The 24,863-nt window shown below is 39.9% G+C and overlaps 1 protein-coding gene across 5 annotated transcripts in view; it reads left to right on the plus strand.

The window, feature by feature from the left end:
* The first annotated feature begins 7,658 nt into the window (after window positions 1-7,658).
* Window positions 7,659-24,863, plus strand: part of LOC105207622 (SKI family transcriptional corepressor 2) — a 42,136-nt gene continuing 24,931 nt past the window's right edge. For 2 of the 5 annotated variants that reach the window (XM_039457511.1, XM_039457514.1), the window contains exons 1-6: window positions 7,659-8,174; window positions 14,547-15,034; window positions 16,217-16,313; window positions 16,741-17,042; window positions 17,897-18,501; window positions 18,725-19,050. In XM_039457511.1, the coding sequence (XP_039313445.1) occupies window positions 15,018-15,034; window positions 16,217-16,313; window positions 16,741-17,042; window positions 17,897-18,501; window positions 18,725-19,050 (1,347 nt within the window). In that variant the 5' untranslated portion in view covers window positions 7,659-8,174; window positions 14,547-15,017. Of the gene's footprint in view, window positions 8,175-14,455; window positions 15,035-16,216; window positions 16,314-16,740; window positions 17,043-17,896; window positions 18,502-18,724; window positions 19,051-24,863 lie in introns of those variants that run through there. The other 3 variants (XM_039457512.1, XM_039457513.1, XM_011177181.3) reach the window with 3 other exon arrangements.

Below are 24,863 nucleotides of genomic sequence, written 5' to 3' on the forward strand. Positions count from 1 at the left end.
ACGAAAAGTAAATCTTTAAAATACGATGCCGCGCTTGTTTACGACCTTTCAAGTACTTCGATGCTCTCGAGCCCGAGTGGCTCGTAAGGGTGAAAAGGGTCAGCCGCGATACAAGGGGTTGAGAGACGAAACGGGTTTTGTTACTACAGTTAACACTTATCAGGGGTGGTTTTGTTTGAGACTCGATCTGCACAACCCTCTCGTACGTAATTTGCCAAGAATGGGATGGAAGACGCGAGTGGCAAAATTGATGGTAGATATTCGTGATTGATTTAAACGGTTGTCTTCAAAGATGGCCCAGTGAATAACAGCAGGCTATAATTATATGTATACAGTTTCAATTGCTATCTTTATGAATAAATTTACTGTATAGATCTCAATTTCGTTAATTTATAGCAACATTATGGGCATTAGAATACGTCCGTCCGGCGAAATAGTGACGGTAATCTAAAAGCGAGGAACGTTCGACCACAAAAAGTTGCCAAATTGATGCGGACCGGTCGTTACCAAACGACGAAAATAATTTTAGCCGCAAAAGGTTAATAAACTTTATTGACCGGATTTCGTTGAATGGCAGCTTGTTTTACAGATTGACTCGTCGGGTAAATTAAAGTCGCGTAAAGCCTCAAAATTATCGATTCACACCCAACACAAATATTTCAATAATCAATATTTTACTGATGGAGAAACGTTGAGCGCGAGATTCAGAATGGCATGTATGAAAATTTAAGTCTCCTTATAATTTATTTCACATTCAATTTTAATTCGCGTTAAAATTATAGTCACGATTATGTAGAGAATTACGTGTAAATATTTAACGGACTTCCACCTTTCGGATTTAGAATCATTGCATCCATCACTTTTCTTAAACAATCATCAGTAAATAATTGTTTAAGATAAAATAATAATAAATTACAAATTGATATCTTTTAGATCTAATTTTCATACAGATTGATTACAATATCACTTTTTATTTAAAAACGTAATTATAATATTAAGTTATTTCTACTCGTTCATTGCTTTATTCAATTTTGTTTATTAACTTTATTTTTGCTCGATATTGCTCAATATAGCAATTTAAATTTTTGCGCAGAGATAAGCGAGTTCCAAAAATTATGAATCAAGTAGTCGATCAAATATTTTATCTTTTGTTTTTAAAATTTCAATTTTTATTCTAGAAACTCCATCTTTTGTTTTAGAAATTTCAGTGTCGGTGAAATTTGAATGATAGCAACTTTAGGAGATAAAAGATTTTTTATTTCCTTGATTTTCGCGTCATTTCTTAGTCTTACAATTAGACATAGACAAATTGATGTTAATGGCGGTTTTGTATGAATTCGAATAATGCCGGTAGTCATATTTATTAGCCAATCTTTCATAATAAGTGTTGCGGATCATATAATCTTTGCATGATTGTTTTCTGTCAATTCTGCGACACGGAAGCGAGATCTGCGTTTCGTCGCGCAATTGACGAAGGAAAAAGAAATAATCAGAAATCGATTTCCCGCGAAGAGTGCTGACCACGAAGAAACCCGTCGCCGATTGCTTCAGGGATTGTTTCAGATTGCCATTCGAGTGGCAAACACGTTCAGCACGGAGTAACGGCAGTGGAACACGAATGGGGCGGATTCGTCGGCGGTGGATACAGTGGTGGAGGGAGGGGGATGCGCGCGAGGGGGTTGTAATCTGTATTATCCCTCGACTATTAGTGTCGAGAGGATCGAGGGTGCACGGATTACAGTTATTACAACAGATACGAGGAATAACATTATGCGTGACGCTTCCCGTGTGTACCTTCTCGACCAGCGGGCAATCTCCCCTTTAAACGAACTTTAACCTGCTCCAAGGTAGTGGAACTCTCTTCAAAAATTATGCCATTGCGCGAGGATTGCGTTCAATCGGGGGAAATCGTTGGAAGAACGTCGAGTCGCGAGCAAAAAGATTATTTTTACTAAAACCAGAATGAATTATAATTGAAGTAAGATCGTGATGTGTATAACAAAATTGAGAAAAGTCCGAAGAATAGTTATAGCAGCTAGGAGCATCTTTAGGGCTCGATAATATTTTTGTGATTTTATATACTTTTTTTATTTTATACATAAAGAAGAAGGTAGTATTATGGCTACTGGAAGCACGGCTATCCTAATTATCTTCGTTATTAGGTGATGAATTTTAACAACTGCTTCCTTATGGAATCACTTGTTCAGAAGCCCGCCATTATGTACTAACGCTAATATATCAATACACAACAGCTGACAATTTATTATTATAGAGCATTTTTATTTTTCAGCATTTCGAAACATTTTCAAGGTACATTTTAACATTTAATTACACATACTCGTTTTTAAATTTGAACGTATTATCACATATTATCGTTTTAATATAAAATGTTGATTATTAACAAAGTTGTCGAATAAAATGTAAATGGATGCCATATTACTACCTTTTCCTTATTTTATATATTTTGTCTTTTAAACTGCGCATCGTTACTTTCGGTCTTGAAACGGTGTTCTTAAATTGAATCAGAATAATAATATCACAGTATTAAATTGATAATTTAATAATACTGATACCTGTAAGCATCTCGAATCATGTAACGTTAGCAAATATAAATTGTATCATAGCTCTAGATTTTTGCAACTAATATTCAATAGCTCTCGGGAAGCTTTTTAATAAACTAGCTTTTTAAAAGACTAAAGAATTGTCAATGCACAAATTAGAATATCATATTTATGCAATTATTTTAAAAAAGAGACTGCTTTCATAAAATTATTTTAATAATGTCAAACATTATAATAGCAACAAGAATACGAGAAAAATATTTCTGGATTATAATTGAAACGTATTAATTTACAATCCGGATATAATAAATAAATATAAGAAATTATATTTTATTAATAACATATTGTCGTATTTAAAAAATTATATCTCTTACAATTGAAGATTGCAACATATGTATAGTCTTTTATTTATGTAATTAATATACGACCGATAGGATCGATACCGCTTAAGTTAAATAGACAAAAGTGTTTATCGAAGTCTCCCTAAAAAATGACCATCCCCGGCGGTAACGATACCTCGCAAGGGCGTGACATTTGATGCGCAGGGCCACCCTTCCTTTCGGCGGCGGACAACACAACTGTTGGCCTATTAAACTAATTGACTGCGCAGTATGCCGATGGCCGCAGCGTCGCGCTCGGAAATCGCGTTGCCTTACGCGGACACGTATCGTTCCCTCTTCTTTCTATTCCCAATGCGTGTTGCATGCATGTCGCAGACGGAAACCTCGGCGCGTCGATTACGACCCTCGCGCGAAATTTCGCACGCATCGTCGCCCCCGAACGGGCCGATGTCGCGCCCCGAGACCAAAGCTCGTTATGCAAATAGCAAACATGGTCCCGCACGCACGCTGCCAAGTGTGGCATCGCTCCCCGAGTCACATCGGTAATGTTGGATAATGACACGGTCCAGCGAAGTTCTTGGTTTCAAATCGAATCCCAAACGAATGCGGTATTGTCAAAAAAAAAAAAAAAAAAAAAAATTTGAAACCGAGTGTCGTAATTGTTCAAACGTAATATGCATTCAAAGAGGCATTTATTTTATGTAGTCACTTCTTTCGATATCATTCTTATTTATACTCATTGTAGTGTTTTTTTGGAAAAAAAATACATATATAAAAACTGTATAAACTGGAAACTTGATATAAATATATAAATTTTATATAAACATAGTAAATCAACCTGCAGAATTTATAAAAAAAACAACATATTAAGCAATAAAACTTCATATTAATGAAATGCGCGCTAAAAAGAAATTAATTTGACATTTGTCAAAAGAAGTCCCCGTATAGATACGATAACTACGAGGTACCGGGTGTACCCTGAAAGGCAACAAAACAGTTGATATCGCTTTGAACACATGTCGATCACCGATCTTACAAATGCCGCAATTGTCAAAAGGAGCTTCGTGGTGCCTAGTTATGGCGGGACCCTTCGCTTTTGAATTTGATCAGTATCGAAACTTCCCAACGCAATCCCCGGCAGACAGAGGAAGAGAGAGAATGGAGAAGAGAGATCAAGATAGTCGATTCTCGCAAATCGACCGCGTGCGGTCGGACTGGTCGGCGAAGGTAGTAGCTTTAATACCCGACACGCGCCCTCATCAAAGCGATCCCCGGCATTGGCAGTCCATTGAGATCCGCACGCTTAACCACTTCATCTTCTTTCGGTCTTTGGCGCGGCGGGATGGTCGGAGCGAAGCCGGATCGGAGCCGGGGCCCGCGTCATCAGCGCGGCATCACGCAGCTCGTTACCTCGAACGTTCCGGCGCGGCGCGGCGGCGCGGCGGCGGTGCGTCGTTATTCCGCGACGGCCGGCCGCTGGTAATAAAGCCCGTTTAATTTTATCACCACGGAAATCGAACGTGCCCGCTACGGGTAATTGGCCGCTAACAAGGAAACATTTGGTCCCCGTCCGGTTTTTCACGAGCGTCGGGATACGTCGCGCGGTAATTCAAGCAGATCACACGCGTAATTTTCTTTCTAAATATCGTTTGAATGAAAACTTGATAGTCTCTCTTATGAATATCTCTCGTGGAGTTATATATCCAAACGTTTCCACACCGAGGTCACTTCCCTCACATTTAAATGTAGCATTTTACCGCTGGTAATGTCTTTGCATCTAATAATGCGATATTACGTAGATAAGAGAAAATTAAGCAGCAGTTTAATTATAATATAATCTCCCAGTTTAATAAAGATTAACTCAAAATACACTATGCATACACGTTACTGCATGCGACCTCGTAATGTTAAAAATTACAAAACATTAATTTCGAAATTACCCGTTTCTAGTTGCGCTTTGGATTACGCCGTTGGAGGACTCTCAACTGCGTTTCAATTTTACTTAAAAAGCGTCGCTTAATTTCGAGAATTATGCGAATTTAATCCGCTATCTATCAGCGTCATCGGAACGGCGTGTTAGCGGCGATGTCGACGATCACGGTGGGCATTAATAAAATAACGCAGTCACGGATTTCCGAGCACTCGACAGCGCGGAGGGTGCGAAAGGTAGGAGGAGACGATGGCAGCCCCGAGGAGGGTGGGTGACGATGAAACTCCGATCGGACCTTATGTTCGCGCATTGTATGACTTTTCGTCGAAACAGAGAGAGAGAAAGGGAGATGCTGGTAGTCCGGCATAATTGGCAGGGGTCCCCGACGCAATATTTATTACGAATCCAAGGGGGCGGCAAAAAGAAAGCTCGTAATGGCCAACTGGGGTATAAACTGCACCGGCCTCTTTGCGGTTCGTTAAACGAAACCTTGGCCGAAGGGTCAGGAGGAAGAAAAAAACATACGCACTCGAAGAAAAAAGTCATACCGGCAACTAAAAATTTCAGCGCCTCAAGTGTATTGTTCTTATTAAGTTGTAATAAGAACAATAAATAAGTTGTGTAAACTGAGAAAATATATAACCATTCGTTGAATACACGGAAAGAACAATTTTACTATATCTAAAAATTTATCTAGATATAGATCAGAAAATAATTTTACGTTGAAGTATCAAAATAATTAAAGACATTCGAACATCATATTATTGCAAAAAGTTTTGACATTCTAGCAATTAGCTTAAACGTCCGATAAAAATTTTTTAATAGTTCAACGTAATTATTTTCAGCAAAGTTGTCCTTTCTCCATGTAACTGGGGAAAACTAATAACACAAATGTAGGCGAAGAAAAATTGAGCCTGCTTTTAATTAAGAAATACGTTCTTAATTTTAATGAAAAATTTCAAATTTACGCTCGTGCGGGGATTCATTCTTTTTTTAGAAGTTAGCTCGAGGCGAGCTACGTCCGATTATGAGCGCATCCCTTTCCAGGACGTGATGTCGTTTGTTTGTCACTGTTGCTAGGATGAGTTATTCTCCGCTCGGTCAAAAGCGTCTCGGCAGATCGCTCCTATCCCTCTTGCAGATCCGTGTTAAGCGGATTTAATTTGCGTCACGAGAGCGAATAGATGCTCGCGAGCGCGCGCGCGCGCGCACATCCTTTTAACCGTCTTGAATATATCATCGTTGACGTAGGCACGCTCTTTAGCGACATCGTGGAAGGTCCTACCGCTGTGCGCACACAAAAAAAAAAAATATCTTCAAAGTTGTTTTCCGCGAAAACTATCCCCTCGAATCTCTACAGAGTATTCTGGATATATAACACGGTCGACCCGTCGGTGATAGATTCAGAAATTTGTAAGCAGCTCCTAATGCTTAATTCTTTAGCAATTAGGTGACGTATCAAGCAGTCAAAAACCTTTCTGATGAAATCCCAGCAAACACCAAGTTATAGTTACATAAATGTTAGTTGTGATTTTCCACTCTGTAACATCGTTGAGTGGAAAATTACAGCATTTATATAATTATAACTTTGTGTTTACTAGGATGTAAAATATTCTTGGAATTTTAATCAAAGATTTTCCGTGTTTTATGTGTGCCTTTAGAATCTGGTTTGATTAAATTTTTAATATTTTTATTTCCTGTTTATTATTAGAAATATATTATCAGAGACGTTAAAGTCAACATGTTTTTAAATATGTTTTGGCTATACATTTCGAGCTAAACATTATCAAAATTTAAAAACTGAAGGCGTCTCTAGGTTTATTCTTTTTTTTCCTAATCAACAAATTTTATCACAAATGCCTGAATTTTAGAAGTTAGCTCTAAAAAAGAAAATAATAAAAAATTTAATTTATGATGATTTTTGCAGCGGAAATTACTGTATTTAAATAAATAACTTTGAAACATGGGCGCGAGTGAATCTAAATGAATTTTTGTATGAATATTTATTAGAGTTTTATTAATATATGTACAAATTTTGATTTAATTGGTAATACTAGTTCCCCATCAAATTTGCAAATAAGTACTGCAAAATGCGATTTTACATAAGAATCAAAAGTAAATGGAAAATTAAATAATTTTTAAATCAGTAAGTGAATTGCGCTCAAATTTTATACAGACGCTCAAACATAATACTAGAATATTCTACGAAATCTTTATATTTTTGGTAATGTTTTGAGATATAATACACATCCTTAACAAATCTTGTGCAACACTCAAGTCTTACAATTTTCTATTATTAATAATAAGATAAATATAACACGAATAATTTAGAAAATATATTTATTACTACAGTGACTTTTTGAAACAACAGCAAAATCTTCTCGAATTGGACTTTGCTGGGTCTGAATACAACTGGAATACCCTGTAAAGTCCATGTAAATGCAAGTGCGCTCGCACGCGCATATACTACTATCCTCTCTCCTTTCCTGTGTGTCTCCCACTCCCTCTCCTCTCCTCTCTCTCTTTTCTCTCTCTCTCACTCACCCCCGTTTGTATGCGCTCGCGCGCACGCGAGTCGGGTGCGGGTATAATAATAACGTTCGGTAAGTACGTGTAAGTACGTGTTTGTAGTTACCCCTGAGGTGAGCCACCCCCGGAGAGGCAAGAGAGCCAGGAGGCCCCGCCTTCGTCGGCATGGGGTTGGTTGTCACGGGGGTGGGACACTCGGGGGCGGTTCTTTGCTACCCGAGTCCCGATTTAGCGCTCTCTCGCTCACCGCGGGGTGCCGGCCGGAGAGAAAGAGGGTGACGCGAAAGAGGCGCGCGAAGTACGGCCCGATACGCACCCCGTGCGCGGAGGACAATCGCGAGTAAACCACCCTCGAACGCGTTCCGCAGTCGGCCGCGACAGTACGAGACGAGTATCGCCCCGTTGGGGCGCGGAGGTTTTAATCGTTGATAATTAGGGTAGTTCTCGTACGTCATAATTGGAGCATCACGGACGAAACAACGTGCGCGCTCAAGTAACGAGTACTTTTTTGTCGTGACCGAAATTAAACTTATGAAGTGAAAAACCGAATCGTTGTTATTATCGAAAAGTCCAATCAAGAGAGTCTTTAACTGAAGAAATTACTCTTCGATGCAACCGGACGAACGAATTTTCTCATCGTTGTAGAAACGAGTGTCCGTTCGGAGATCATATTTCAAAGAGGAAGCTCTTCGTTGCGATTGAATCCATAGAAGACTATTGGATCAACGGCCGGTGATCGTGACTTAAATTGTGAACTAGGCGTCACTTCTCACCGACAGTTGGCACTGTTTGGCGACTGAACTGCACCTTCAGGTACGAATCCATCTGCATTCTATCAAAATTCTCTCTCTTGACTGAATATTCTTTATTTACTAGAGACTCTCAGAGTCATTCGTCTTATTGTTACATTTTCTGTTTCTTTTTACAACAAATCTCCTTTTTATTCTCCTCCCTTTAAACTTAGATATATGCTATTTCATTTTAAATGCAAAAAAGGTTGCGTGCATCGTTACTTGCTCATTTGAGATTTTAATCGCCACCCTAAAAGCTGTGCGCTACATCGAGACGCGAGAATAATTTTAACGACTCTCGCCGAACTCAGAACGGAATCAGTGTCGTAAAGAGATCCCTCCCTCGGACGCTGCTAAATAAATTGATAGTCGATTCGCGCGGGTCCTAAGCAAACTGGTCCCGCGGGGATACGGCGGGGTCGTTGCGCCGTAGGGGCGCCGAACAAATACCGTAAACTGTTTGTGCTTGGGATTAGCCGCTGCTGGTTCACCTCCTGCGAGAAATGTCCGAGGTGACAACCTGTACGCGAATAGACACTGAATAGAAGCAAGAAGAATAAAGTGATCAGATTAAATGGACTTTAATCTGGTGATATTTTAAAATGGATATTTTAAATCGTTCGGCTCATAATTGTATTATGATTCTTCCTGTCATCGAGGAAATTTACATAGCTATTCACTAACAAGAAACCCAAAAGTAAATATAAGAAATATAAGAATACATGGAGTTTAACTAATGGTGCACAATAAACGTAGAAAAATCTTGGCGTTTAAGCTGAAATAATAAGCGCGGAGGGTATTCGGTCCCAGGTGCATTATCCCGAGAAGTTTCTGAAAGTTTTCGGATGTTTTCGGAAAAAGACGTGTCCATCTAATTTTTCGGTTGGCTACGCGAGCGCGATTTATGGCGCCGCTGGACACGTTTAAAACCTTTTCCGAGCGAATTCTTTAGAAAGTTAGAGGCTAAACGTCTTTAAGCTTTAAGCGCGTGTGACCCGAGAACAGATTAACTAACATCTTCGGAAATATCCGGAAATATTCTATAATGTGTCATTTAAAAAATTGGATTTATTTTATACGTGATTTAGTTTTTTGCTTCTCTGAAGAAAAAAATATTAAAACTCAAACTTATCGTAAATTTTTATAAAAACAAAGACTTATTATTTTCTAAATGTAAAATGTGTATATCATATTATAATTGTGCGTATATGTACACTGAGAGAAAAATTCCTAAATTTTAATAAATATTTATTCGAATAATACGAATGATATATTTACTTATGGTACATAAATATTTATAAGAAAAAATGATACTTAAATTAAATTTGATGTTTTTGTTCTACTAAATAAACATAATTTACATTTAGTAAGTATTTCATTAATACCATTCAAATAAATATTTATAAAAATTTTGTAATTTTTCCCTCGGTGTATATTTGTATGAATGACACAGAGATTACTCCATTGTTATTAATTTAATATTCAATTTATATTTCTATTTCAATATTCCCCGTTATTATTAGAAAATCTGTTTGTCTTAGTTGATGAAATCGCTGACAAAACGTACATCTTCCATTAATGCTAAGTATGATTAACATTTTATCAATAATGTTCTTTTACGTTCGCCAATTTCACTTTTTCACTTTATTTCACTTTATCTTCTCGTTCCTTTAAACGATGGACTTGTAAAGTTACATGTAACGCGCGATGAATCATATCGGCTTGGCATTTGTGTAATTTTTGAGTCGTGAAATATAAATGCGGCCCCCGGGAATAACTGAGCGCGACTCGGCGCACAAATCGGTATTGTAAAAACACACCGGGCTCGGGAAGGTAAAAGATCCGTTCTCCCTGGATGGGAGCTAAGTACTTATGACGATCAGAGAGAGAGTGCATTCCGGTTATTAAAATTATTATCCGAGTGGCACTTAATCTCCTGATCCTCTTGACGGACTCCGATAGCAGCCCGCGGCATTGTGTTTGCCTCTGATGCCACTCTAGATGATAACATTTTAACGCGTACACAGATACAAAGGCCAAAGGATTAGCGTGCTATTGACAAGGCCGATACACTTCGCCGCGAGAGAAGCATTAAGAATTAACGATACATATAAATTAATATACGAAAGTGAAGTGGATGGCAAATAGAATCCCAACTACTGGCGCTGTCGTTTAAAATCATGCTCTGTGATGTATTATAGTGTAAATATTAGAGGGTTTATTGATGAAATAATTGCAATATAATAATGGCGCTGTGCAATGGTAATTATGGATAATTTTGATGACGAAGACAAAGATATTTGTTCGAGCTCGTCGAATTACCAGGGAGGGGGAGAGCCCGGCGAGATTTTCGCGTGATCTAATCGAGGGCCAGAATTAAACCCGACAGCCAGATCGACGGATTAATTGCGGGTGTCAAGCGCAATCACTGGCGACCGAGCGACGCGATGACGTCGATGTATTAATAGGAGATTTACATCGCGCGTTTGCGCTTCGTTATCCGGCAAAATTACGCACTCGCTGTCCCGATTTACATCTCCGTCGTGCTTCGACAGGAGCGGGCGGCAGGAAGCCGCTCATAAATTATGCGAAGAATCCGAAAGACGCGTACAATTACCGAGATGGGGAGAAAGAGTGAAAGAGAGAGAGAGAGAGAGAGAGAGAAAGAGAAAAGCCCGGTATCGTGTTTTCTAGGAGCAAGATGGAGAAGCCGAGTCGAAAGAAGAATGCGCGAGGGAGGATACCCGGAGATTGAGGGAGATAGAGAAACGGTGTCTGAAAAGAGACGGGAGATAGTCATGATGGAAGGACGGAGATTTAACAATGTTACAATGAACGAACGACCGAGCGAGCGCTGCCGTCGCCTCCCGGCCGCGCCGCGCCGCGTCGCGCCGCGTCGGCGGAGCCCCGGGATCGCAGATTGAATTGTAAAATAACCGAGAGGGGAACAATGCGCCCCGGTACAACATTGTGTTTGCATTTAAATAATCCGCGAGCCCGCGGGTACGTAATCTGGAGAGCGCCGCCGTCGTCGTCGTCGCGACTTCTCGTTCCCGTCATCTATATCCATCTCGCGCGTGCACAATTTCTGGCTCTTGGCAGCGATCCATTTCTGAACGATCGCGCAAATATCTCGATAATTACGACATCGTGATGCGTTGCCGTCTGCACCGTTACAATTAATTTAATCGTTACATTTAATTCAAGTTAGGTCCCCGTTGAGCGTAGCTGAGATTAATCGAAGAACAATTACAGCGAAACTTCCGAGTATCCGAATAACGGAGCTTGAGATTGTTTCGATAACTGGATGAGCTTAAATTTATTAAATTTAATTATATTGTATTTCGAATCGTCATGTAACATAGGCCTCCTAGGGACGTCCATTGGACATCTTTTGAATAAAGTGTGCTACTTAGGATCAAAGTGTAATTGTGATAATAAATTGTATTAAACGTCTGTCGTCTGTATCAAGGGCTGAATGTCTACTTTATTTTATTTTCTTCCTATTAGAGAAATTTTACTAATTTACGAAATTAAAAGGCTTAATTTCATTGAGCCGTTTGTTGAAACACAGTAAAATGTGTTTTATTAACGTGAATTAAAGAGGTCGTTGTTAAATGTAAAATTTATATGTAAACATTAATTGGACAACAAGCCCTCGGTACGTCTCTTTGAATTTGGATGTTTAAACAGCTTTCGCTAAGAGCGAGTATCTCGCGATCGTCGCGACGATCGACCGACCGTTCGTTCGGCCTGCACTATAATTGTAAGTAGCGAGTAATTAATGCGGTCGATTCGAGTCCGATCCATCCGACCGCTAACCAACGGAATCCGCGAGGCTCGCCGAAGCACGGGCGGCAAAGGGAACGGGGGATGGAAACGGGGGAAACTCGCGACGGCCGGGGGGAGGAGGGGGTTGTTCCGGGTCGGGTACCGACATTGTTTCACGGTGGATGAGAATTTAATTTGCACGGTACCGAAGAGAGGAAACGGTGGAGGAGAACGAGGAGAAGGAGGAGGAGGAGGAGGAAGAGGAGTACGAGAGAGTAAGAGAGACAGAGCAAAAGAAGAGAGACGCGCAGAGAAAGAGCGAGAGAGAGAAAGAGAAAGAGAGAGGGGCGAAAGGGAGGATGCTCGGATGGGTGCTGCCTTGTTTAAGCGTGGGTGGGGGTGTCAAATTGAATTACCCCCTCGTACCACTGCTCCCCGGGGACGTTTGCCGGGGCGCTGGCGCTCTCGCGCTGCCTCCGGTTGTCGGGGGTTGCATCGGTATCTGTATTCGTGTGCGCGCGTACGTGTGCAACGACACGTACAAACACGCACACACATATATATACATTTATATGTATATACATGTCTATATATAGTACGCGCGCGCGCTATCTCCTCCGCGGAGGCGTTTTCAATTAAAATCAACACTGGGGGTTGGCCCCGACCCCGTGCCCCGCTCGCTCCTCTCCTCGTCGACACGGACCGTTTTGATCTCTCCTCCTAATCGGCGTACCTGTTCCGCAAATGCATCCCTCGTTTCCCGAACCACCTTCCCGACTCTTTCGCCCACCTCTTTCTCCGTGACGCATCTCTGTTGTCTTATGTGCATTGCGTTATTAACTCAGTTATGTATAACTGTATTACGTATAACTGTATATTTATAACCGCATGATAACGGCCCGAATTTCGCATTACGTTATTTGGTAGAGGTATACCGGGACCGCTGCAGTGATTCATTTATCATGCATCCGTATTCACGATCTATTGTGCCGATTTTTTTTCACGAAAAATCCTCTCATGCCGGAAATTATTTCTGTAACGATTTCGCATTCAACGTGTACACGCTATCCAAAAATTTTTATCAGAAATTGTTTTCGCAAAGTTCATTCAGAAGCATTTACTTAATAATGTATGAAATAAATGACTTTTATAAAGAATAGCTTTCGAATGCTTATCGCTCGCCGAAATTGAAACTTCATTCAATATTTTAATTATTATCAATATTTTATATTTTTATTTAATATAAGCGATATTTAATAACAAAAATAAGAAATGTAATACAGACACAAAAATTTAACATCTTTCATTTTGTTTTGGCTGGCCACACTAAAAAAAAATTGATATGTACAAAAATATATCAATTGCAAAAATGAATTAAAGTCAATTTTATTTCAACGTCCTTATCTTTTCACTATTATTATTTATTACTTATTTGGTTTTTTCTCTCGATAAATTATTAATCAAATTCGTATTGGTTAATAGTCCTTATATTTTTAATTATTTTAATTCATAAATTCGATACTTTCAAAGGCGATACGATTTAGGCGACTGTGATTGCTAAATCTTTTATAACATATTGCTTAAAGCTTTATAATAAATAAATTTATTATATATATATACAAGTTATTGTAGTACTAGATATTTCAAACATTAAACAATTTCCCACGTTTATTTGCGTACAAATTACTAAATAAAAAATATAATAAAAAAATAACTTAAGCACAAATTTGGTAACTCTCCCTGATTTCAATCATGTAATTACTTGTGTTTACATCTATTTCTCTGTGCATCTTGGAATGCTTTTTTATTTAATCGAAGATAAATATATCACAAAGCTCACGTCATCAGAAAGGCGAGAGAGACTTTTTCTCTTCCATCATTTTTCTCTCTTAAAAATTTACTCTCTCGAAATTACATTCCCGAAAATCTTTGTCGCGCGTTAAACTAACGGCGGGGAAAGCTCCAGTCACTTATTACAGGCACTTGAAATTTTTTTCGGCCTCTTCTCCGCCATCCCCCGTTAAGAGGATAAAGAACTCGATTCGCGGAACCGGCTCTCATTTTCGCCTTTAGCATCCGTTTTTTTTTCTTCTTCCTTATTCGATGGTAGTCGCAAAGGAAGTCTCCTTCATGGAACCCGGCGAATCGTTCTCTTTGAGGAAGGTTTCTCGCTTGCGTTCCTCTTTTCGCGAATTCTCCGTAATTCCTTGTTGCTTTGACTTGTAGAAAAAATTACAAGGACACGCCGATTGACAGTTCGACACTTCGAAGTTATTTCGAATCTTTGTGCTTGTCGTGAATGTGGTATTGGTCATAAAAAACACTGATTAAAATTAGAAATTAAATGTGCCTCTATATTATCTAAAATATAGAAACATAAAGAAAAAATACGCGCGAAAAATTGTTTCTAGATTTTTAACGCAGGACGTCAAAAGTAGAGTTCTATTCTGGCATTAAAAATAATCAGTGTGAGTTGCATTACGCTTTAAATACACGATGCATCTTCGATGAGATCTCAGTTAAATGTACTACCCGACTAATGCTTAAAGCTATTATTCTTAAAATTAAATCTTTGTAATTGAAAAGAGAAATTGTCTTGATACTTGGACTTATTTTTTCAAAGGATTGAATCGAGAGATCAACAGGGACACCATTGTCCTCGGCGCGATTAACGAATCAACCAATTACCGATTACGGAAAGAAGCCGGAAAGAAGGTTAAGCGAGAGAAACTGGATTTAATCGTCCTTAATTCTGTTCCGTAAATTTTCGAGAAACAGAAAGAGAAAAAGAGAGCGAGAGAGGAGGAGAAAATACGGCGGCCAGCGCTTTGACCGCGCGAGTTTAATTTCAGCGGGTCTTTGGATTCGCTTAATCACCGCCCGATAATTAAGGAGGGCCCTTCGAGCGACAACGACGACGACGACGACAACGATGACGACGGAGGCGATGAGAACAACTTAATCACACCATTTAATCGGCACGCGTGTTTTCCGAATCTCGGATAAACGCGATCGCGTTTTCGCCGCCGATTAATCTCCAGCCTCCAACCTGGGGTCCGGAGAACGGATCGAGTCAAGTGTAAAGATAATAAAAATGCAGCGTCTGAAAAGGTACATGAAATTACATAATTGAAATAATTAACTATTAGATATGCTACTCGGTCTCCAAGCGACAAAATTATCAAATGATTCGTCTACGTATTTTAAATCTGAATTTATAGAAAGACTGGAATATATTCTGTATAAAATAAGCGAAAAGACGACATTGTGGAGCTAGTCCTAGTCCTCTGCAAACGTCGTTTATAATCCAACCCTCAGTTTTCATATCCGCTTTTATGAAATTATTATCGGAAAGCTCCGGCCTCATCTTTTTGTAAAAAAAAAAAAGAGAGAGAGAAAGAGAGAGAGATCAAATATAAATGGTGGTCTGAGAGCAGCGCGCGTTGCCGTTTACGTTATGAAAAGTCGCGTTACTGTTCGCGATTTAATTGGCCGGCGATCGCGTGGCAGTCGATCGGGACAGGACAAAAACGAGGAGGGCCCGATTTAATTGAGCTGAATGCATCCGCCGAACGCATCGCGGCGGCACAACACCGAGAGAGAGAAAGAGCGCTGATCGATAAAGTGTAATAAATATAATTACAACGAGGGCGGAGGAGGTGGCAGAGCGGAGGAGGATGTTTTTTTTATTCCCCCTGCGCGCGAGCGGAAAACGCGGAATTTATTATCGGACACGAGCTCACGAGCGCGACCGTAAAACATCAGAGATTATAATCAATCTCGCCGATGATGATAAAAACCACGCTGAGAGACAAATTATTGTCGCGCCGCATCGGCGATGCATTTTCCATTAGGTCGAATAGGCCCAGGCGCACCAGATAACGCGATATAGCCGGCGCAAAATTACAAGCAATTCCCAAAACGTTGCTGAAACAATCACAATTTTTCGAGCAATTATAGGCACGCCAATGCGAGCTACAGTTTTTAATGAAGAAGCATAGAAATTGAGAATTTGCAAGACGCACATCTATCTGGGACAGCGCATTACTTGTCGGAGATGGATTTCCGTTTGCATTAATTTTAATTCAGTATCATATTTTTTGCTAATTAAAATTTTGATAATTAAAATGTGTGATTTTTCATTTTACGCCTGGCATAATGTAGTGCTAAGGGAAAATGTGGCTTCATTCTGCAGCATGGTCTGAATATTAAAATTATTACAAAGAGATTACGATAGATACCCATCTATAATATATCTCCTATTTAATCCGGTAATAATCTCTTTTTTTTTAGAATGGATGGGCCGGCGGTGCTATCGATGCCGCCGCTGACTTCTTCGCAAAAATCAGCGCAATCACCGCAACCACAATCGCATCCGAAACAGAATCAGGTAACGCAGAGCCACGAGAGTGCAATTAATGAATTAAGAATTTTGGAAATAAGATATAAATTAACATAAAAGAATTGCTCGTGCGCGCGAGAGAATGAAAGGAAAATTTTAAAAAGAAACTTTTTCATACAAATTGGTTTACACAAATAAAAAAAAAATAAATACTAATTCAAAACGTTTTTAATATTATGTCATTGTGCTTAGTAAGCTTGCGGTAAGATTATAAGGACTTGTCTATCCCAGAAATCTAATATGACGCAATATCAATTAGCCATAGACTATAATCATTAAAACAATTTCATAAATTGCCAAAGTTGTTCGCGACAGCCACCGTAAATAGATAAAGGATCAAAGTGTGCAGCGAGGGGAGCGAACGTTCCGCGATGCGCCCTAATCTGAGGGCATCGTAGTACAACTAAACCGATAGGAGTTGCAGGTGAGTACCGTGTCGCTTTACGGGATCCACATCGTGTCACTGGTGATCGAGGGCCAGGAGCGACTGTGTCTGGCGCAGATCAGCAATACCCTGCTGAAACAGTTCAGCTACAACGAGATCCACAATCGTCGGGTAGCGTTGGGCATCACCTGCGTGCAGTGCACGCCGGTGCAGTTGGAGATACTTCGTCGTGCCGGCGCGATGCCGGTGTCCTCGCGAAGATGCGGCATGATCACTCGCAGGGAAGCGGAACGTCTATGCAAGTCCTTCCTCGGCGACAACGCACCGCCCAGGTCGGTACAAGATAATTCATAAAATTGCTCAATTTTTGCAAAAAAAACCGTGCTATTCCAATCAAAAAATAATAAATATAGCAAAAAGCCTTAACAAATTTCTATGTTAGCTTATAAAATATCGTCTAACAATTAAATTGACGGACGAGATTTATTTAAATTTGGAGGGATTATTTAAATTTAGAACTTATTTAAATTTAATAGAAGAGAATGAAGAAAAAACACTTTTTGTGCACACACAGAAAAAAAAGAACATTCTTATTCTGATTGTGAGACTATCTTTACTTTCGATATGTTAAATATTGAAATGAGAATATATATAATTAAAAAAATATAATTTATTCGCATGAAAAAATTTTGTATAGTTTTATTAAGAAAAATATATCCTCATTACTCAATAATAATTTTCATGAATCGAGAAGAAAAAATATATTGGACAAAAAATAAAAAAATCTTTAAATTAAGAATAAACATTTTTTAATACTATTATTATCAAAATAATCTCATATTGTACTATTTAAATAACTATTACAATATTAAAATAAAAATATAAAAAATATTTTGCTAAAACTCAAGATTGTGAAATTCTTATAAAAAGTAAATTATACAGTAACAAGATCGATATTGTTTTATATATTATACATAAGCCAAAAATTATATTCTGTTGTTGAATAAAATATATTAGTTTTAATTTGATGCTAATGTTTGAGCTGTTCGTTTCTTCTGTGCACATTCAAATATCTACTAAGCTTCAAATTTGTACAAGTCATTGATTTAATTCAAAATTTGAAGATTCTGTTTCACTTTTCAGTAAGTTGTCATCTAAACATTCGCGTATATGATACATCTTATAGATTACCCGAAGATTTCGCGTTCTCCGTTCACCACGAGTGCGCCTGGGGCTGTCGCGGCGCTTTCCTGCCAGCCCGCTACAACAGCTCGCGCGCAAAGTGCATCAAGTGCGCGTACTGCGGCCTATTTTTCTCGCCTAACAAGTTCATCTTCCACTCGCACCGTATCGGCCCGTCGGACAAATACGTGCAGCCGGACGCGGCGAATTTTAACTCGTGGCGTCGACACATGAAGCTGTCCGGCACTCCGCCGGACGAAGTGGTGCACGCCTGGGAGGACGTCAAGGCGATGTTCAACGGCGGCACCAGGAAACGGCTTCTGGGCAATTCGAACGGCTCTCGGGAATCGCCGAGTCCGGCGAAGCAGCCCAGATCGTCGCCAACCAGCGCCGCGCAGATTCCCACCCTGGTGCCGACACCGGCGCATCCCCGTGTACCGCCGTTCCCGGAACTACCCCTGCCACTGTCGCGCAGTCTCGTCATGGACTACGTGTGGCATCAGCATCAGCAGGCGGCGGCGGTAGCCGCGGCCAAGACACCCAGCCCATTCGCATTTCCGTCCTACGCCCTGCCCTGGTTGGCCAAGCGAGGTCCCGTCCTGTTTCCCGGTAAGGCGAAAAGACGGGGGACGAATAAAGAATAATCTCTGAATAGACAAAGAGCAACGCAGAAAATTAAACTATTATTTTAAAGAATTCGTCAGATTCAGCTTTAGAAATTAATAACCTTTACCAGGAAAAAATCTGTAAAGCTTCTTCCAGTATGGAAGATGTTTCTTGCTTAGATTAATCGACTCGACTTCAATTAGAAATGATCGCTGATGATTTTCAGGACCACTACCGCCACCCATAAGCGGTTCCAGCCCCACGGAACCGCTGATTCCGACTGTCAATCCACCTCTGCATCAATCCGCGTTCCGTCCGGTGATTCGCGGGCCGCCCATCGTCGAACCGGCGGTCATCCCGGAGCGACCGGTGGACGCCAGCCAGAAGGAGGACAACTCTGACGATGAGGTCGACATCGAGACGACGGAGGACGACCCAGTGACGCCGCTCAACGCGAGTCTTCAGAACCTTCATTCGGCCTCAAATTCCGCGATGAGCAGCCACAGCGGACGGAGTACGTCGCCGCAGTGCTGGAGTCCTCCCCGAGAAACGGTAAGTTCCAGCCTTGAAAGCTTATCAAAAGATTTGCGATCGTCGACAGATTTGTAGAGGGACGAGGACGCACGTGGGAAGAAAAGCTTTTTGCTGAAGGATCTAAAAACTGAACGGGATCGAGATCCAAAAATAATTTTGTTGGACCACTTAAATCATCCAAATAATCGCGCAAGATTTTCAAGGTGGTTACTAAAATGCCAAAATATTTTGGAGCATTGCTCATCATGCTCGAACGTCTTTTATAATTATTTTAATAGTCCAATAAAATTACTTTTTAAGACCCGTGTCTGACTAAATTTTTAGATACTTAAAAAAAAAACTGTTCGTTCCGAACATTTAGACTCGCGAAAGTAAAGCGAGAGGAATGGATCAGTGAGACAAGCCGGGCAGAGATCGGGGGAGAGATCCTCGTATTCTACCCGAGGCGATGATCACGAAGAGGAGCGTGACGGCACTTCTCGTCACGATTGCCTCTCGAGGAAGCCGGTGCACCATCACTGTCGCGTGCAACAACGGTCGCGTGCACGGTGCGGCATACTAGCGTTACAACGGCGGTGATTGTGTTTGTCCGGTGCGCGCGATTACGTCCTCGTACGACAACGGGGAGGATTCGCCACGAGGCGACGGGTATGTTTCCAGCTGTGTACGGTATCGCCGCTTATCGTCGAGTGTTTGCGACCGACGGACCGATAATAGTCGCGAGCGCGTTGCGAACGATCACACGTGCGTTTTGACAGGCCAACACGTGGCCGCGATCACGCCTCGAAATGAGCTCGATGAATTCGATCTTCAAATTGATTACACGCATTTAGGAAAAGGCATATTAATCAGATTCTCAAATACATTTTAAAATCATAATCGTAGTTTGATCAGAAAAAGGATTACACGTAAGTGTGAGATCTGCATTGACAGGGTATGTTTTAACGATTCCTGCACTAATGGTGAGAAACTTATTTATCTAAAATTAATTACTATTATTCAAGAAAAGATACATGCTAATCAGAGAAATTAATACGCTTTGGAAATAAAGATCAAAGAAGTTTAATAATTAATTTAGGAAATTAATCAATGTTTAAAATGTTTACTAATCGGAGAATCTAGAAAAATATTTAAAAATCAGAATAAAAACGAGCATCGGAAAATCTTATAGTGGAAAGGAACAGCGAGATATCTCTTGGAAAATCTACATTTAAAATGACGTAGGAAGCTTGAAATTTATTTGTCGCGTATACTCATTTGATAAATAATTTGTTTGTAACATATTTAATAGAAAGAATGATCGTTTATCTGTCTATACTCAAATAACTCGTGTATAAATTTCATTCTCTATTTTTGATAAGATTCATGTTACAGTTAGTAGTCCGCAACATAACCGTCGATTCTTATCCCGAGAAGCAATTTATTACGGCGTGACTCTTATTCACTCGCTGGTGAGTGAATAAAGGTACACGTCTGCGCGGTTTAATAACGGAGTATGTTTGCATTGTAAGGAAAGTAGCTCCGCACCCCCGCCGTAATGCGTGACCGAACGCGCGTCTCCCCTGTAAACGGCCAGCGAAATATTTTCCCGCAATACGACACCCAACGGCAAACAAGCTGCCGCCGCAAAGTTAATCGAATTAACGTCGTATCCGACGCTCGCTCGTTTAATCGAGTCCTCCCCCTCGAGAAATCGCTTGCCGTACACACGAAAATGAAGTATTTAGGCCACGGTTGGCCAGGAACCAGTTGATTCCTCGCTCGTTCTCTTCCGCTCGAGTGCCTCGGAATCGGTATTTCTTCTTAGTTGAAATTTAAATTACGAAAAGCGACTCGAGCAATGCTTCGCTTTTCGTTAATAATTATTAAACGTATGATAAACGTATAAAATAATTCTAATATTAAACGTAAAATGCGACGATCTAACAATTGATTAACAGAATTTATTTTTCGCTTGAGTAAAGCAAACTTTAGATTGAAATTTTATTGTCACTCAGCATATTAATAGAGGAAAATTGCCAATACATAAATCTTCTACAATAATATCCCCTTATTTCTCGGAAACTAAACTTTGCATTCTATTAATACTAACATAATCTACTTAAATAATTAAAGAAATAAAAGCCCGAGTTTGTACATTCATTTTTTTCTACATAAAACCTGCTGGGACTTAATTATTTTATAACGTTTTTAAAAATGATTTCCAAATGCTTTAAAAATCTTTGCTGCCTGTGGTAAGTTTTAATAGTGTCACAAGAAAAGACTAGTCCTTCTATCGAGTCAACCTATAATTTTGATTAAAAGGTGAAGAGGAAAGTATTGATAAAAATAGGAATTACCTTCGTAATAGAATTACATAGATACGTATCGATAATAAATACTGAATTCCAAATAAAATAGTGGCTTATTTATCTGTATGCCCAATATAATTCAGAGATATAAGTCAGTAACGACGATCTTCCACTATTAAATGAGTTCACGATAGCAACGATATCGTCTCATAGAGCTATTCCCATAGAAAAAAAATCGATATCATGCTTATCGAGAAGCTTAATATCAAAGCTAACTTTGTAGTACACAGTCGTATATCTGATCGATGTCACATCAGATATCATCCGATATAAATAAGCTTTCATGACAACCGCGGATTCGCTTCCGTAATCCGTCTTTGACGTTGCGGCGACGATCATTAACCGCGTTGGCAACGTTCACTCGAAACTCGTGACGTGTACATAGATACATATATCGGTGAGCGCTCATTTAATCGTGTCGCACGTCGGTTCCGTAAGTGCGCTCGGGCCGCGCGCGGGTTTCCGTTTGTACGCGGGGGTATTTACCGACACAATAATTATCGCGATTGATGATGACGTGGGGTCACCCGCCGCCGCCACCGCCGCACGAGCAGTCAGACCGCAGAGCAAATTCTAGGGACGGAGTCGAGTAGTATTACGTTGCTGCTACGATGTAAATGGCCGGGGCGGGCCACGTCGCTACAATAATTCTGCCAGGCACCCAATTGCCGCCGCCGCGCTGGCTCGTTACCGGCTAAATTGCCGCGGAATAATTAACCTGAGCACCGTCGAAAATTCCACCGGCGACCTCGATGTTAATTGTAGCCGCGTCGCTACTTCGTCCGCTGGCTGTATAAACATTCGCATAATGATTACACGCGTGATATTACGTCGAGAGGAAAACGAAAAATATGGAGAAATAATTGAAAGTCACGGATTAATTCCTTTCTAATGAAAACATTAATTTGAGCCAGTTGAAATTCCGCGTTTATCGCTACATTAGTGCTTTTTGCTCTCGTCACAGCTCGAGTACAAAAAGTCGAGAATTTATCTCGAGGTTTCTTTCGTCTGCGATTTTAAGGATGTATAGGACATTTTTCAAAACTTTGAGAAAATTATGAAAAAAAAAATTGCAGATTGTTTTAAAATTGCATTTGAAAGTAATGAAAAACATTTGGCAGCAATTTTCTATCTAGATACAAAATTATTTCAATAAGTAGACATGTGCTCTAACGAAAATATAATTATTAATAAAATATTGAAAAAATTTGAATTTTTTATTTAAGTATTTTTTAAGGACTTTAAATATTTAAGTTGATTTATGTAAAGTTTTAATACGAAGCAGAAATCAGTTCTGTAAAATAAACTAAACAAAAATTATTTATTTATTTACAAAATTTATTTACTAAACAGACAATCACAATGAAACTTTGTATAAATCATCTTAAAGTACTTACATAAAAAAAATTAAGATATTTTTGTTATAAAAATAATTTAATTTTTAATAATGGAGTGAACTGATATTAACTAATATTAAACTCATTTCCGAATTTTATTTATTTTGCAGGGACTGTATGTCCAAATACATCCTCAAGTCATCTGCTTTGATTTTAAATTGCTTTAACTTCAAATAATTACAAATCTGACTGTTAAAAATAATTAACAAACTAAATATCGTATCTTCAGAATCGTTCTTTTTTTCTCTTCAAGTTTAGTTGTTTGTTCCCTTTGCGCATAAATCCCTCAATTAAAAGCCTCCCTTCGCACTTTTCGAAACTGCTAGAATTAAAGAGTTAATGCCGGTCTACTCTTGAGCAGGATAACCGATTAGAGTATCTTCTATCCGTCTGAAAAAATGTATAACTAGCAAAGTGGTCCTAGCGTAGTTTATCGGCACTCGAAGACGTTAATCGGCCGCCGTGCACGCTCAAGAGAGAGACCGAGACGAGACCAGCAAAAGGGTCATTCTCCCTTGAACGAATGGTCGCTGGGAGGAATAGAGCAGAGCCCGCGGGAGAAAGAGAGACAGGAAGAAAGGGGAGGAAGAGAGAGAAAGAGACCTGAAGAGACGACGGGGATGGACCAGGATAAGCTGTCCGGATTGCCAGACAGCTTTTCAATTCCCCTTGTCAGTGAACGTGTCGAGTGGGACGTATTTTGTCCAAAATCTCTCTCTCTGTCTCTCTCTCTCTGTCTCTCTCTCTCTCTCTCTCTCTCTCTCTCTCTCTCTCTCTGCGCTACTCTTTCTCCCTTGCCATGGCTGAGAAGCGTGTACATACACGAGAGATATTTGTCACAAAGGTGCAAGCGATTCTCTCTCCCTCTCTCTCTTTCTCTGTGTATAGGAAGTGGAAACCTAGTTACTGCACCATGGGCCACGGTGGAAGGTCCCAGAGTACCAGAGTACAAGTATATCGTGGTAACTGAGTAATCCCCGAACGTTATTTGCAGTTATTTCTCGCTTCGCTGGCTAGACTGTGAAAGAGAGAGAGAGAAAGAGGAAGAGAGAGCTCGCGAGAGACGGGGAGAACGATATTTTCATTTTCGCAACATCTGTGAATCTCTCGCTGGTATGTGTGCGAGTTCCGCAAAGCTGTCCCTTCTTCTTTCAGAACTGTAAACTCGGACCTTGTTGCCGAGGCACAATGAGATATCCGAGCTATCGTTAATTACAAAAGTACCGAGCTTCAAAGCCTCAACGTTCGAGACCAGCTTTATACTTCGTTCCGAATTTTTGTACGCATTTATTGTAGATTTTACAAATTTTAAATCGATGTCTTTTTGTAAAACTTATAAAAAATTGTTGTCAGTCATGATTTTCAAAAAGATCTTCAACCATTAATTCTCTGATAAGATAAATCCAGTTAAATATATTGATCATTGTATACAGCGAACTTAGTTTATATTAAATCAAGATTAGTTTGAAATTAATTAAAGATAAACGTTGCGCGTTCCTGAAACTGAATTTGAATAAAAGACCGCGCGATTTTCATTCGATAGCCGTCCTACATTTACTTTTAAGATGGCATTTTATTTAGTCAACGATCGATATATTGACGCTTTTGTATTCATGTTCATTACAGTGCACTGATACTCTTATCTGCTGTAATTTCAACCGGAGCCCCGCTTTAGCGGCAAGAGTAAATCGTCGCTCGATCAATTAAGATGTTTTGCTCGATCGTGATTACTGAAAGTCCGAATCGCGCCGGTGAATTCTCTCCCGCCGGGCTTTCCGGGTTTCGAAAGCCAACGAAGATGGAACCTCGCGGAATCTCCTCCGCCATCCATTTAAATGCAATTAAGCAACGTCACGTAGGAGCGTATAACGGGGGTCGGAAACGTTTAAATCAAACTACGGCTGGTTTAGTTAGTTTCGACCGCAACTTTTAATTGCGCCTCGACCGTCTGGAGGGCCATTAAATTCCGGAAGAGATACGTTCTTCTTCCTCTTTTCTCTTCCTCAGCACGTGACAATTTTCCTCTTTCGCATTTTTGTGCGCGACTCTCCCGCAAAAATCGCAAATATAATCAAATATACTT

This window comes from Solenopsis invicta, chromosome 14 (assembly GCF_016802725.1).
Source record: "Solenopsis invicta isolate M01_SB chromosome 14, UNIL_Sinv_3.0, whole genome shotgun sequence".
NCBI lineage: Eukaryota > Metazoa > Arthropoda > Insecta > Hymenoptera > Formicidae > Solenopsis > Solenopsis invicta.